This window comes from Cinclus cinclus, chromosome Z (assembly GCF_963662255.1).
Source record: "Cinclus cinclus chromosome Z, bCinCin1.1, whole genome shotgun sequence".
Lineage (NCBI taxonomy): Eukaryota > Metazoa > Chordata > Aves > Passeriformes > Cinclidae > Cinclus > Cinclus cinclus.
The window spans coordinates 56,959,195-56,975,547 of record NC_085084.1 but is presented as its reverse complement, the minus strand read 5'-3'; the positions used below and the strand labels follow the sequence as shown (position 1 = coordinate 56,975,547).

General features: G+C 41.0%; 1 protein-coding gene and 1 long non-coding RNA gene across 4 annotated transcripts in view; both read left to right on the top strand.

Annotated features, from left to right (window-relative positions):
* Positions 1-1,446: 1,446 nt before the first annotated feature.
* UHRF2 (ubiquitin like with PHD and ring finger domains 2) overlaps positions 1,447-16,353 on the top strand; it is a 77,377-nt gene continuing 62,470 nt past the window's right edge. For all 3 annotated transcript variants that reach the window (XM_062513202.1, XM_062513201.1, XM_062513200.1), the window contains exons 1-2: positions 1,447-1,738; positions 15,497-15,739. In XM_062513202.1, coding sequence (XP_062369186.1) covers positions 1,586-1,738; positions 15,497-15,739 — 396 coding nt within the window. In that variant the 5' untranslated portion in view covers positions 1,447-1,585. The remainder of the gene's footprint in view (positions 1,739-15,496; positions 15,740-16,353) is intronic.
* On the top strand, positions 5,146-11,333 carry LOC134056417 (uncharacterized). Its single transcript, XR_009934150.1, has 4 exons — positions 5,146-5,278; positions 6,943-7,042; positions 9,874-9,975; positions 11,311-11,333. It is a non-coding gene; the product is annotated as an uncharacterized LOC134056417 (long non-coding RNA).

The following is a 16,353-nucleotide window of genomic DNA, read 5'->3' as shown; positions in this document are numbered from 1 at the left end:
TCTCATCACTTCCACAGTAAGGAATTTCTGCTATAGATCTAACCTAAATTTCCTTTCTTTGAGTTTAACAGTTATTAAATAGACATGCAATTAGAAATTGGGTATGCTTGTACTTCTGTGTTATGAAAGCAGAAATTTGCAGGCAGACAGTAGCTGGTTTTGTGAGTCCACCTCTGCACAAATATGAAATAAACAAATATCTCCTATGGGTTGGCTTCTTACACAACAGGTGGAAGAGCCCATGTTAGAGACAACACTGTCAGTGAGTAGGCTGGAGGAGTTCCCCAAGCTAGCAAGGGACCTTGTGGGGGAACGCTGGTGACATCCCAGACCATTTGGTGTTGTGCTCAACAATGAGGGATGGGATAGGAAGGAGAAAGTGCAGGGTATTAGGAGTTAAGGTGCTTGTCTTCCTAAGCAACCTTTAAACATGACAAAGCTTTGGTTTTGTATAAATGGAAAAATGCACATGTGCCTGTCAATTTTAAATACTGAAATACTTCCTCATTTTGCTTTGTGTGCACAGCTTTTGTTTTTAACTATTAAACTGATGCTACTTAGAAGCCAATTTTCTCACTTTTAACCTTTTTGTTCTTCACCTTCCTGTGACAAGAGTGACCAAAGAAACGCGTGTGGGCCAACAGGGCTTGCCCGCAACACCTATGTAACTCCAGATCTGCCTGGTGGTAATTTGCAGCATTACCCAATGCAGAATAATACAGAGAGCTAAACGCGCATCAAATTCGGGGCGTGAAAGAAGCTCGCCTTCTCTAGCCCCGCCCCGTTATTTCCATCCGCCGCCAGGAAAACCTGTGTCGGTGGGGTAGGGTTGCACGTAGCTGTGTCAATGTAGGGTCCGTGTTACAGCCTCCGGTCCCAGGAAGCGCTGGTGCCGGCGGCCCATGGACAGTCCCCTCCCTCAGCGCCCCCGGTGCCGCGCGTGCCGCCGTGGTGACGCCAACTGCCGCTTCCCCGGCGCGCGCCTGCCCCTCCCCCCGCAGGCCTCGCGCCGGCCGGGCACGGCGCGCGGGGCCGGCGGGCGGCCGGAGCGCACGGCGGGAGGGGGCGTGGCGGTGCCGCGCGCCCGCCTCGCTCCCGCCCCCGCCCCCGCCCCCCTCCGCCGTGTTGTCTGCACGGCCGCGGCCGGGCGCTCTCGCGAGATCGGCGTTGGCGCCGTGACCTCCATGTGAGCGCGGCGGCGCTCCCCGGTAAACAGTGCCCGGGCCGGGCGATGGCTTCCGGCGCATCCCCGTAGCCCTGCCCGCCGTCGGCAGCCGCCGCGATCCGCGCTGTCTCGGCGGGATCGGGGAACGCCGTGGGATCTGCTCCGCTCCCCTTGCTTCTTCCGCACCCCGCCGAGCGGGACGGGCGGCCCGGATTTGCGGGCGGGAGGGTCGCGCCCCCTCCGCGGGTTTGAAATTCGTTCCCCGTCGGGCCGAACAAAGAGCGGGGTAGCGTCCGAACCCCTCCCCTGCACCTCCCACGCCGCGGACGCCCAGCCGCGGAGCCGACCTCGTTCCCACCCCCCGGCTGTGTCTTCCCTCCTTTGCCCGCGGCCGGCCGAGCGGGCGGGAGGGCGCGCACTATGTGGATCCAGGTCCGCACCATCGACGGCACGGAGACCCAGACCATCGACGACCTGAGCCGCCTCACCAAGATAGAATGCCTGCGGGAGAAGATCGAGGAGACCTTCCGCGTGAGCCCCGATCGCCAGCGGCTCTTCTACCGGGGCAAGCAGGTGAGGCGGGAGCTCCCGTATCCAGGCAGACCCTCGGGGGTCTCCCCTAATCCCGGGCCCGGCTCTTTGTGCGGCTCAGGGGTCCCCGTCTCCACCCATGTGCCGTTCTATGAGCTCTCGCTTTTGTTTACTCCCGGGTCTGGGGGGGAAGGGAAGGCAGCGGGGAGCCCGCCGTGACAGAATGCTGCGGGACCCCCGTTTTCCCCGATGAAGTAAAAATCCCAGGGTGTAAAACCCCTTACCCCTCTCCGGGTCTTGGCGAGACCCCTTTGTGTGTTTGTTTTCCCACCTGAGCGGCTGGAGGCTCCTCCCTCGGCTCCCCCCTTTCATGCTGCCCAAGTGACAGAGTAGCCGGAGGGATGCGGGGGGAAGGAGGGAGATACCCCGCTCTCCTCCACCCCGCCGCAGCCCGGCCGGGCACGGTGGGAAGCGGGGCCGACCACGAGCGGTTTCCACGGAAAACGCCGCCCGGGGTCCGGTCGTGGCGGGGCGGAGAGAGGCGGCGGCGCCGGGTTACTTGGCGCGGGATGCCGCGGTATCCTCGACTTGTGAGTCCCGGCGTGTCCCGGGCGGGACAAGGGCGACTGCTGGCAATCCGTCGAGGCGCTTCATCCCCACCACGGAAAGCCGCCGGCTGGACGTGTTCCGTGAGAAGGTACCTCCCCTCCCCTGGGGTGATGGAAAGATTTTGTTGCGAATGGGTCGCCTCGGGCTGTAACTTCGCTGATGGGTGTAACCTTTGAAGCCGTTACGTAAACTACGAGGTGTGCGCAGTGCTCGAGTAGTGAAAGTGAAGCATAGCTGTTATCTGACGCGGAAGGCACTGAATGTGTGGTACATTTCAGGGAAAGTGACTCAGAAGATGCATCTTCTTACAGCAGATGAGTGTTGAAGTGTGCACCTGAGCTGAGTAATGCAGGGCAATGAGATTTCTGCCTCAAACGAGATAAAGTGTGTATCTTTACAAACTTCGGGGGGAAAAAAAAGCTTTAAAGATAGGAATTTAACTGTTAACCAGGAGACAAGCATTAGTGGCTAGATGCTAAGCCTAGGTTTTGAACCAATAGCAAAGGACTGGATTTTTGTGTTCTACAGATTGGTGACATGTAAGCACCTGTGAAGGCTGGTCCATAAGGAACATTATATACAGACATGTGTTTATCTGAAGGGGCCAAATCAAGAAACATGAGTCTTGGAGTTGTGTAATCTGCTTAGCTTTGTTCTGTGCTAGCACACTTCCTTGGATATACATGTTTATGTGGGACAAACCCGAAGTTTTTAACCCAAGTTCTTTATCTGAGAAGCAGGTGAAGTGAGCCTGTAATGAGTTGTGCTTTTCTATGTAGTTAGACAGTGGCCAGACCAGTTAATGTGAACATTTTAATTAACAGATATCTTGCTTGAGAAAACGGGATAGTGAGATGTTACAGCTGAAGTTGCCTACATGAGCAGCATTTGTATTAATATACAAATTTAATATACCCAGTTTAGGACACAGTTGGATCATGTTCAGTGAAGAGTTAGGGAATTGTTTTTTATAATTTCACTCCCCATAAATGTTAATTTTCTTGTAATTATAACAGTTCTGAAGTTTCCTTCTTGATTATGGGTTGGTTTTCTGTTTCCATGGTGCTCATGAGAAAAAAGGTCAGAAGGGTTGCTCTTGCACAAATAAAACTGGATGTTGAGAACATGAAATTAAATAACCTTATCATCTTAGGGCTGTGATAAAATAAAATATTTGTTTTAATATTAAGAATAAAAAAAGGTCAGTTCAGTTAAATGTGAGGAAAACAGAAAGCAGTATACTGAGCTGAAAACTTAACCACTTAAGATTGATGTGTGTGTTGTAAAAAATATTGTCTAGGTGAAATCCTTGTTGTTTTATCTGGTTAGCAGTCAGTATTATTGAATCTGTACAGTCTGCTAGTAGAACCGTGATCCTGCTACTGAATACTGCCTACTGTAGTCTCTCTGGGAACTTCTAGAAATCCTTGCATCTTGCAAGTGGTGGGAAGCCTGGCTAAGTAATGTCCTCCAAAAAATGGGAGGTATATGAGCTTATAAGGATGTAGAAACCTAAGTGAGTCATTATTTATGGGCTGAATTTCAACTGCATCGTGTTCTTAGCTTGCAGTAGAGAACCATTTCAACTAAGATTTTGAGCTGGAGCTGTTATTTTGCAGTTTTTTAGGGGTGTCTGTGTCCAGTTAATGTAGTTAATATGCTATGCTGTAGTTTGGTGTTGTCTGATCTTCAAAGACAAATGCAAGAACTTAAGTGGTCAATACTTTTCATGTCTTTAAGGGTTAAAATACCCTAGAACTACTGGAGGAAACCTAGTGTCATTAATGCAATACTTTGTATTACTGTTATGTTGCCAGTTTTTTTTTCCTTGTAAATGCCTGGAATAGCATTACCTTGTTGAATGGGTTTGCGTCTTTTCTTTTACTGCCGGAAAGGTGGTAAAAGAAGGACCTACTATTCACATGTGACACTGAAGATTGACCAAGATAGTATTACTCTGTAATGTGTAATACAGGAAATCCTGTGCTCCCTGGGGCTCTACATTTCTACAGAGCTGAATGACTCTACTAGCCACAGAAGTCAAGGCATATTCTAGATGGAGGTGGAACTCTCTCTGAAAGTTTTTTTTATTCTTAACTCTGCGGTTATCCAGAGAAGTCTATTGAACATAGAAACCTGTGGCAATGTCTCTTTCTTTCCCTCTTGAAGATAGTGTATCATTATCTGGCAGAATTTTCCTATTGGGCCACAAATACTTCCTTATGCTGGAATAAAAGATATTTTACAGACTATTCACATCTAATATTTTTCTGTGTTATATGTTAACTCTGAGTAAACTCATTCTCAGAGAAATTCAGGAAAGCAAGATGATAATTTGATTTCCAGCAGCATATTCTCTCTCCTAATTGGAAAGCATATGAAGCTGTTCTTGAAAGTAGAAATTCTCAATTTATTCATGAAAGTGAAGGTGATATCTTGGAATTTTGACCTACCAGAGCAGATTTTCTATAGAACCAAGTTACAGTCAGTGTGGGATTTCTAGTTTCTTTCAGTTACAATGCTGGAAAAATAGAGCAGTAAAAATACATGGAAGTTTAAATTTGAAAACATACCAGCTAGCTTAAGGTTTTCTGTAAGACTGGAAGAGTATTAATACCTGCTTACGTTTTGTATATAACTAAACATGCACACTCTTGTATTTCAGCAGTATCTACTGTTTGTGGAAGATAAAAACTAATGTCTTTTGTTGGCTTCTCTCATCATCCCATCCCACCCAGCTGGAATTTGAATTCGGTTAAAATTTCTAAATTACTGCTGTTAAAAAACCCCATTATCTCAGTATCATTTCCATGGTGCTTACAAAGTAGGGGAAAAAAGACGTTGGAGCCCAAAAGTTTCTTTGCCAATATATGTAGGAGTCAGTGACTGAAACGACTTTTGAAGTCATTCATCTTGTTGGTGAGGAAACCACTCCTAACCTGTTTCATGGGAGACTGAAGTCAGCAGGAGGAGGTGAGAATATTGAAGCTATTTGTTTACTTGAGGTGAAAATTGCTGCAAATCAGGCCTACTTTAATAGAAGAAATTCAGCTCTGCTTTTGTACACAAAGAAGTATGGTAGTATGCATCAAGTAACTGTTCAAGCTGAATATTTGAAGCCTAGTTTGTCAGACTGGCACTGTAATGTCCAAGTATTTAGGGTTCTGTTTCTGTAAAATTTAACTTGAGCAATAGAGGGGTAAGAAGAGTGGAGGAGCAAGCTTTGCATGCTTGTGGTAAAGTAGTTTCAGTAAAACACACAGTTAAAAATCTGGCAGCAGGGCATGCCTTTATTATATGAGACCTGTAGTTTGTGGGTGACCTGGCTGACACATGAGTAGTGGGTGGAATCTCATGTGAGTTTAAGCTTCTAAACTTCAGGTTTGTATACTGCATGTTTAAGTCATTCTTAATACATGCAACTTGGGTGAATTTCCCAAAGGCTAGAAAAGTAATACTTGTGAAGTCTTTCCCTCAGGAATGGGAGTGCTAAGCCTATTCATAGAACAATTGAGTTTCTTAGCACAGACTCTTCCCAGCTTTATTTTGCTTGGAAAATTGTAAACATTTTCAGCTGAAGCTGTCCAAACCCCATCTGCTTCAGGCAGAAATCTGGGGTGAGAAATCTTCAGCTGGAGCATTAAGTTTTTTATTTTAGAGAAACAGTTTGAAGAAACCTTAGAAGGGAAGTAATTGTCATTCTTTGATGAAGCTGGTAACAAGTAGCTCTGTAGTGTGATGAGAGTCATCTGGAGTCTTCAGGTCAGATATGATCATACTGCATGCTGAAATTCCCAACATAGTGAATTCATGGTGCAGACTCAAAACTTACCAGCTAGTAGGTTAGGTAGGCCTGTGAGTGAGTTTTTATTATATGATTACAAAGATTTTCTGAAATCATCTTCTTGTTAAAGTGTTACTGGAAAGCTACTAATGCAATTTACCATTCTTGAGTATGATTGTCTATATTATTTAAAGCACTTAAATAAATTGAAGGCAAAGCAAAGAAGCATAAGTGAAAAAAGAATACTTTATACTGTTTTGTATGTATTATTTAAGTATTGCAAACCTGAAAGAGCATTATGTAACCTCTAAGGAATTGCAGCCAATGTTAGGGCTGTATTTTATGGCGTGTATATTTATTCCCAGAATCATAGAATATGCTGAGTTGGAAGAGATCCACAGGGATCATTGAATCCAATTCTTAATCCTGCGCAGGACATCGCCAAGAGTCACACCGCACACTTGAGAGTCACATAGTTTAGTTAGGATAGTTTAATACATGTACTTTTAAAAATTAGTCTGGAAGCTCTTAGAAAATTAATATTTTTTTATATTATAAAGATCTCCAAATACACTTAGATGAAGAATGCACCTCATGCAAGGCCTACACTGACAACTAGATGATGAGGATTTTCTATGATAATATGTAATCAAATGTTGACATCAATAATACAGGTAGAAGTTGTGAGAGGATTCTCTTCTTTCAAAGCTATTAATTAAAATCTCTCCTCTTAATGATTTAAATGTAAAATTATGTAAAAATGTAGTAGGTTATTGGGGTTTTTTTGTTGTGGTTTTTAGATTTTTATTGTTGATAATAGACTCTTGAGATAATAACCAGTTCTTCATTACAGGTGTCCTCACAAGCTACAGATAGCCATTTGCTCTCACTGGCATCACTGTTGCTGAACTTCAGTTGCCTTTGCTATAGAAGCCCATACCATCATAGAGGAGGTACTTGACCCTTATCACCTAATCAGCACAGGGATGGATGATTCTTTCCATGCTGCTGAGGATCTCTATGCAGCTTTGTATTTTGACATTCTTACTTTTTAAAATTTTTTAATGACAGTATCAGATAATCCTAAAGAGCATCCAGAAGACACCATGAACTTTTATTTACTTAATTAGAAGGCTCCTTAGAATGGCTAAAGAAGAGAAACCTTACTGCTCTGAATTCCAGCTATAAGTTAATGAGCAGATGTTCCTTTAATGGGATTTAGAGTTGCATCCAAGAAGAAACTACCATATCTAAATTAGCAATTTTTTTCTGTATCTCAGTAACAAAGGAATAAATAATTTTCAAAACACAATCTGCTTTTTAAAAGGTTTAGTTTGGAAGTGGTGCAGACATGAACCTCCTGAAGTCATTAGTTGAGACTGAACATAGCTGCCTTCACCATGGTCTTCTGATAAAGTCAAGAAGTCTTCTCTTGCAGCTCTTGGCTTTCAGCTGTTTTTGTGTTGGTACTAATCTTGTACACTAAAATCTATTTTGGATTGTATTTATTTCAGGCCAAAAGGTAAAAATATGTTGATGCCACCTATACACTTTGCAAATAGATTTTAGAAAAGGTACAAAACCCTCCTATTTATTGGAGAATGTAGGCTTTTGTTCTTAATTTTACATACGGAGCTTCAGGAAAAGTGTAAATGTATTCTCAGAGAAAGCCAGTCTTGTTGATTGAGTATGAAGATGACTAATGTACATTTATCACTATGTTTGTACAGGGATTGATGTATAATTGCAGACCATGTCAGCAACAAGATCCTGTAATTTGTTCCTGTGTTGTGTGGCTTTTTATAGCAAGCCAGACTTCCTCTTTGTGGGATAAGTTGAACAAACACAGCATATTTACACTGTAGTATGATCAAACTCTTTGGTTGTAACTGAAGTTGAAGAAAAGCATTTTTTAGAATATGGAAGCTTTCATATTCTTCTTACCTAGGTGTTCTTTTTGCTGTATGCTTTCTGTTGAGACTGTGGGAGTCTCTCTGAGACTATGATACTTACTTAAGATGCGGTTAATTGGTAGTAAGTCATTTGATACTGTCCAGTGTTTTGGCTGCCTTTTTCTTTGTGTCCAGGGCAGGTCCTTAGCTGTTGTATAACACACATAAGCTGTCAAAAGGGAGTATATTCTCTGATATAAAGACAAGTTTGTGTGACCTTGTTCAGAGTTTTGGTGGCATCACATCTTGAAACATTCTTGTAGGCTGCTTTGAAATGTGAGTCTTGTGGCAAAAAATTGACAGAACTGAGTCTAATTTGGAGCATATTCTCCAGACATGAATAACTTCTTGGGTTACTGTATTACAAAATGTTGTGGTCTGTCTGTATTCTGTTTTGGAGGAATATGGATCTAGAGCCTGTCAGGGAACTTGGTTGTCTAGATAATTAACCTACTCAAGCATCTCTCTAAAGAGAGAGCAAAGGCAGAGCAATGACTTTGTCTATTTGGTTATTTTTTAATTGGTGAGTAAATTCTCCTTCTTGAAATGAAGGAACGATCTGTCATTTGCATCTATTATTTAACAGCAAGCCGTGAAATCCAAATCAGGAAAACAACACTAGTAAGTCTAACCTAAGGTTTCTTTTTCTATTTCTGAGGGTGGCCCATGGGTTTTTTTTAGTATTTCTTTTTCAAGCATGATAGAAGTTATTTCATATTTAGGAAAGCAAATCTGTATTATAGTTAGTTTTTGTGTAAGACTAGTAGGTGTAGCTATTTGCTTTGTGTTAAGATCTCTGCTAAAAATGCCAGCAGCAATAAGGAGGAGAGAGTTAGGAGAAAACTTGCAGGAGTACCAGAGTAAAACCAGTTTGGACAGATTGTGTTTATGACTGCAGAGGATATATGTGAAAACCTCAGTTAAATGTGGAGAGAGTACAGTCAAGCCCACACTTCAGAACTGGTCTGCTGTAGACATGTGAGAAGGAGCCTGTAAACCTCATAGACATACAGTCTCTCTTTAAAGATGTTTGCCTTCTTATCCTCTTATTACAATGGATGGTTGGAGGAGCTTCATTGCTCAGGGCTGGAAATATCTTGGACATTCAACAGTTACTGATACATGTCTAAAAAGCTTCACTGTTGGCATCAAAACTGTCCCATGTTTTAGAACATCCCAGAAGAATATGGGATGTTTTAGTAGAATGATCACCAGACAAAATGATTTTTGATAGAGCAGACTGTATGGAATCTGTAAAAAATACTGTTAAAACTACAGTTGCTTGAGGAGGAAGTGGATCTCTTGGAGTTGCATACACTTGAAGACAGCCTATATTAAATATATAAAGATAACATTCTTAAGTGGTTGACCTGATTCCCCCTTTATTTAGCTTTTGTCTCTGTTGTAGCTGAGACAGACAACTGTACTTCCATGTGAAACAGCATCACTACACAATTACTATAAAACCCTGACCATGTGCCTACTACTTTTAATTGGGTTAACACATGTATTTATAGATATCAGAGTTCTTAAGCATTCTTTTGAATAGAATCCAGGTGGAAGTTACAGTTTTTTCATGTGAAATTAAAAATCCGGGTCAGGTTCTCTTTCAGCTTTGAAAATGTAAGCAAACTGAGCACACACTGAGAATGGCTGAAGTCTATAAACTAAGGGCCCAGTAGTAAAATTAGTTATTGAATTGTTTTTGTCCTGAACTGATCCCATTGCCCAAAATTCACTGTTAGATGCTAAAAAGCTGATTTTGAGTTTTCAGTTACTAGGTGCTGATTAGAGATATGTTTAAATGCTTCTGTGGGATTTAATTCTGACAGCCTTCTTCAGACCGGAAAAGTTAGGTTTGGAAACCTAAGTTTTGAAAATGGAAATACATGAAAAATACATGAAAATTTGGAAGTCCGCTTTGCTTGCTTTCAGTAAGTACCCAGCTGAGAGTTACAAGTTCTTGATTTCTTCGGATTAATATCCTCTGGATAACTCCTAACAAACTCTTAACCGAGGTTTTTTACTGAACTTGAGCTTGAAGATCTTTACCCGTATGCATTTCCTGTTAAATTTGCCAGGTGCATGTAATGCCTGCACAGAATAAGATTGATAGCACTTGACTTTTCATTATACTTTGTTTATTAAAGAGCTCATCTGCATTCATTATAGTTTATTTCATCTGTATAACTAGATATAAGCACATTTCTTGGAAAAGAAAACCTCAGAAGATGCTTAAAGGCACACTTTCTTAAGTGATTGAAGATCTTGATTGGCAAGTGGAATGGCTGGATTAAGGTCACCTCACTCCTGGATCACACATTAAGATATAAGAATTATGTAATTTCTAGGGAGGTTTCTGTACATTCTGTAGAAGCCATAAAGAGCTGTCCCTCTGCTGGGACTTGTAGTTAATGTGGTAGTAATTGGTAAATTGTCAGGCAAATTTTTTTTTACCCAAGTAATGCAGTATCATACCACATTCTGCGTGATTATTCATGTTCAGGTAAGTGCAGTTTCTACATGCTTTTAAAGTAATTTTTGGCATGATGTATCAAGACAGTTCTTCTAACAGTGATAGTAGGTAGGTATCAATTCCAGTATTGCATTGCTGCAGCTGCTCTTGTGTAGTAGTGTAAGCACAGTGCTGTGTTACGTTTAAGTATTTATAGAAACCTTCTCTAGGAATATTTTGAAATTGATAGTGTCTGTAACACACAATGATGAAAATACATTTGAGAGATAGAATCTGTTTATCAACTCACACGTATTTAGGATAGTGATAGAATGTTAGGTACAGTATACCTAGTTGCTCTTTAGTGTAGATTTATTAATAATATGTTAATGAAGCCTTAAAGGCTTTTGAAGCATGCCAGTCTTTAAGAGGAATTAAAACTGAAAGTGAAATCTACTGCTAAGGAAACAAATGCATCTTTATCTCATTACATTAGGATCAGAAGAGCTAGTGAAATTTCATAAATGAAATCACCTGTTCAGTTATTTTTGCTCTAGTACATGTTCTAATCACCAATTAAGAAATCATAGCTGAGTTAAAGGAGATTGATTTATCTCATACTTGTGTGATTACTTGTGTTTCTCATTTGCATATATAAACTTGTGAATGACAAGTGACCTTTAATGCTTAGTAAACATGTAATTTTTTTTTCTTTTATTTTAAAGCACAATCCAGGCAAATATATTTTTAGGGAATCTATTTAGTTACCTCTGTTCCCAAAGATAAAAGGAGAGAACTTTTTTTTCTCTTTTAGAGCAGCTCATCCTTAAAATTGCATCCCAATGAACTGAGATGACCTATGGTGGTAGTTGTGGGAAAATTACCAAACCGTGAGAGGGACCTCACGATTGCAGATTTGCCAGTGGCTGCTGTTTGTGAAAATTAAAACCATGGGAGAACTGTTTCTTGTGGAAGAATCTCCATGGCATGGCAGGAGAGACTCCTCTCCCTAAGTGAACTGAAGAGAGATTATTTCAAAAGTGGTAAACTGACTGAAAATACCAACTTTTATCTCTTTACGTTGTCAGTAGGAAAAGAAAAAAGTGTTGAGGGGAGAAGTTTTCTGAAAGTTTATTCTGTTTTCTTATTATTTTTTTTTACTTCTGTTAATAAAATTTTATTTATACTCTATAAAGTTTTGAGCCTGGTTTTGGCCTTCTAATTCTTGTCTTGAAATAAAAAATGAATAAATAATGCTAGTGAGTGTACTGGTGTTAGGCCAGTGCTTTACCCACCTAAAATAATTAAAATTGTTGTAATTCAAAAAAAAAATCATATAGTTCTTCTCCCCTGTATGAAATAGATTTCTTTAAACACTTCTTTCCAGCTTTGTTACTTCAAGGATTTCACTGATGAAGTAATGCTAGGCATAGGTGTACTTGCAGATTCATGTATCAGCTCTTGCAAGTCCAAGAGCATGTGATTGATTCTATTGGTTGAGTGCCTGTGGTACTCTACTTTGTTTCTAGAAGCAGACACTGTTGCAATGTATCGACTTGTTCTAAATTTATATGGGTGCTCTTAATCAGGAACATACTTCCTTCTCATACAGGAGCTCTTTCCCTATGACCTTGCCAGACATTACAACCTGCTTTGTGAAGTGTGCTTATAGTAATCTTGCGTCTGTTACTGTGCTTTGAGACTTAAATGTGACCTCCCTAGTCACAGAATAAACTAGTGTCATAAAATATTCCTGCAAGTAGTATAAATTATAAAAACAGAGGGGAAAACAATCAAATCACTGTGGCAAATCATCGAATCACAGAATGGTCTGGATTCAAACTGTAAAGATCATCTCGTTCCAAGTGCCCTACTATAGGCAGGGACACCTTTCACAGACCAGATTGCTTAGATCCCCATCCAACCTCTCCGTGGCTGAGGCAGGAATGTGGCATGTACAGCCTCTTTGGGCAACCTGTTCCAGTGCCTCACCACCCTCACTGAAAATAATTTCTTTCTAGTATCTAATCTGAACCTGTTCTCTTTCATGTTTGAAGCCATTGTTTATTCTGTTACTACATGCCCTTGTGAAAGAATCCTCTCTATCTTTCTTGTAGGTTCCCCTTGGTAACTAGAAGGTCGCAATTAGGTGACCTTAAGTCTTCTCTTCTCTAGGCTGAGAAATCTCAGTTTCCTCATCGGAGAGGTGCTCCATCTCCATCCCTCCAGTCATGTTTTTGGCCTCCTCTGGACTCTCTCCAGCAGGTCCATGTCCTTCCTGTGCTGGGACCCCAGAGCTGGATGCAGCACTGGAGGTGGGGTCACACCAGAGCAGAGCAGAGGGACAGAATCCCCTCCCTGGCCCTGCTGCCCACACTGCTCTGGATGCAGCCCAGGACATGTTTGGCTTTATGGGTTGGGAGTGCCCATGGCTGGGTCATGTCCAGCCTCTCACCCACCAGCAACCCCAAGTCCTTCTGGGCAGGGCTGCTCTGATCTGTTCATCCTCAGCCTCTGTTGGTACTGGGAGATTGCCCTGACCCAGGTGCAGCACCTTAGACTTGATCTTATTAAACCTCATGAGGTTCCCATGGACCTACTTCTCCAGCCTCTCCAGGGTCCCTCTGGCCAGCCCATCCTTCAGGTGCACCATTTGTCTTGGTATCGTCTGCAAACCTATTGGGAGTGCACTCAATCCCCTTCTCTTCATCATTAATGAAGATTAATTAATTAATGTTTGGACTTTGATCCATTGACCACTACTCTCCAGATGCTACCATCCAATCACTTCTTCAACCATTTAATAGTCTAATTTTTTATAAATTAGTTCTGTAAATTAGACAACTTTGCAGTCATGAGTTTATTTGGCTGACCATTTAGTTCATGTTCATCAAAGCTGACTTCACCACATGACAGAGTATTTAGGTTTGGAAGGGTCCTCTGGAGGTCTTCCAATCCAGCTCATACCCACCAAGGCAGGGCAACTTTGAACAGGTTGGTAGGAACGAGTCCAAGTAGGTTTTGAATGCCTACAGGGAGGAGACTTCTCTTACTGTGTAGGAATAGGTAGTCTGGGCATGGTGGTGGGTGTGTGTGCATGTTTTTAGGGAAGGCAACTTCTTACTGAAGACCTAACATTGTTATGTCCTGGTTTCTGCGTATGTTAAATATAATGACTCCTGGATGGATTCCTTTTTTTCCCTCTTTATTTTTAAGTTGGGGTTTTTTTTACCTTTCATGCTAATTCGGAGGACTTGTGGATCAATAATATAACTTAATCTGCAGTCATAACTGAAGAATAGATTGCGAAGGCTATACACAGGATATTTACCCAGCTATTATAGATAATTCAGGGTTTTCAGATTTACATATTTACTGAATTAACTCTGAATTTTAAAATGCAGTACCTCAAAACATTTTTCTGTCAGCCTGCACAGGGCCTGTCCTGAGAGAGCAGGAACAAAGGCAGGAGGGCAAAGCTCTCAGCTGCATGTTGCTCACATACCTTTGGTCTACCAGGAGTGAAGTTTTCATTTTTCTCACCTGCACATTGATTTTCAGAAGATTTCCTCATGCCACAGGATTCTAGGATCTACACTGTAATCTCTGCCACAGCCTGTACAGTCCAGTTGGAACAGAAAAGTGGAGAAATTATGTGTCTCCAGTAAAATCCAATTTATTCATTATTTCAGAATTGGTCTGTTTTGCAGATGTACTGCTGAACTTTTTGATCATTTTGCAACCGAGAAAAATCACTTGGGAGGGGCTTAGTCTTAAATGTGGCATGGAGTAGTGATCAGAAGCAGTAGCAATGTGGATGTCTTCTCCAGTGTGTTTTTGCAGTATCATTATTTGTCTTTCGTTTGGTTTATTTGTACTTTGAATATAAGAGTAATGATTTAAGCTTATTAACAGTGAAAATACTTGTGGTGTGAAAAGCCTCCAAATCTGGATTTTAATAAGGCTGTAAGAACACTTCTATGCTCTTTGTGAAAGAGTTGTTGTAAGTGTAGGAACTTACATCATGGTGGGACAGAAAAGGTTACTTAAGCATCCTGTTTCTCAGAATGAAGCACTAAGTCTAAAGGTGCAGGCATATGAGGCAGTGTTGGTTACTGGAGATTTCTGCTTTAAGACTTGCATTTCTTTAATAGTTACAGCATGAAAATCTTTAGTATGGTTTTGTGTGCTGTGTGTTGAACTGCTTTGAAAATGGGCAGCTGTGTAAGGTGCTTTCCTATAGCTGTTGATCAGACAGCTGTGTCAGCTTCAGTTGCTTTGACTCCAGCTATGAATGCTCCTGTTTGCTGTCTACAGCTGTGGGTACAGTTATCAGGTACATCAGTTATCAGCATTACAGACAGCTGATTTTTTTTTTTTTGCAAGGTTTTAAGTTCATGGAAGAAGCTTTTGAAAGCTGTTCTGTTTGAAAAGATTTATGAAACATCAACTGGTGTTGAAAATAACACCTTTTCTTGAAAAAAAGGGTAGATAACTTTTTTGTTGCTAGAATGGTTTGTTTCCAAAACCTGAGTGTTTTAGTCAGGCATGTTTTTCTCTACTGCAATGTGAAGTAAAGTGCAACTAAGACTACTTCTGCTATTTCTAAGCAATGCATTATACTTCCAGGAGAATCAAATCTCTGCTTCAAAGATGCTCTAGGTCATTAAAGGTATTTAACTGAGCAAAGCAGCAGTACTGCTTCTTGTATTTCCTAGTGCACAACTTGTAATTTTTTGGTATTTCTTAGCTTAATTGTAGAGGTGACATCAGTCTGTAGAGATCTCTGTTTCTAGTTTTAAGCCTTCCAGTGATTTTCATTGAATTAAATTAATGGCTGTAGTTAGCCTGGGGACTTGGTGTTTTCATATACTCAAGACACAGGTTTTTATTTATCAGTAAGATATGGCTTGCCTCTTCTGGTCTGGGCAATTATTGTCTATAAAAAGAAGTAGGTACCTTAAAGTAGAGTTTTACAAGTACACATTTCTTTTTGACAGCTAGAAGATGGACACACTTTATTTGACTACAATGTCGGACTAAATGACATAGTTCAGCTTTTGATACGTTCTGATTCTGAAGCTCCTACCACTGCATCTGTGACAGATCAGGATGGAGAAGTCAATCCCTGTACTGTTTCCAACTGCAAGAACAAAGTAAAAAAAACAAATAGTGGATCACCCAGTCAGCCATCTACATCATCTCGCTCGTTTCTCATTGATCCTGGCATTGGATTGTACAAGGTATGTACAAACTCTAAAAGCTTGCCTCACTCCTTCAGATTTATTTTCAGAAAGGTGTTGTTTTATTGTATCAAAGAGTGTAACCTCATTGCTTTGTTTTATTATTTAATTCCCCAGTTTGGCTTAAATGAAATTCACATAATTTAAACTGACTCATAGGAAGTCATAAGCATGTCCCTTGGACCAAATGCGCTTTTCAGGAGAGTTCTCAAACCCTGACACGCTGTGTTCTTCAAAACACATTCTTGAAAAAGTTAGAATACCTGTGAAACAAATACTTTATTGTGGATGAGAGAAGCTTATACCCCTCTTTTTCTTCAAGCTTGCCAAATAATTGTTTTAGTACTAATGTTTCAGTGCTTCTTTAGAACTAGATAAATTGTGGAAATGCACAATTTCTTTAAGCTACATGTTACATAATTATACCTTTTTTAGTGTAGGTTTTTTAGGAATTGCATGCCTAGTATACATTTAGTTTTGTACCTTGTTGAATTTTTCAGTGTTGTTGTGAAGGATTACATCAGAGTACCAGAAGTTTAATTTAAACAGAAAAAGGGCAGTTTCCAGACTTACTGAATGTTTATATATGAATGTGTGAAGATTGTGTGTATATG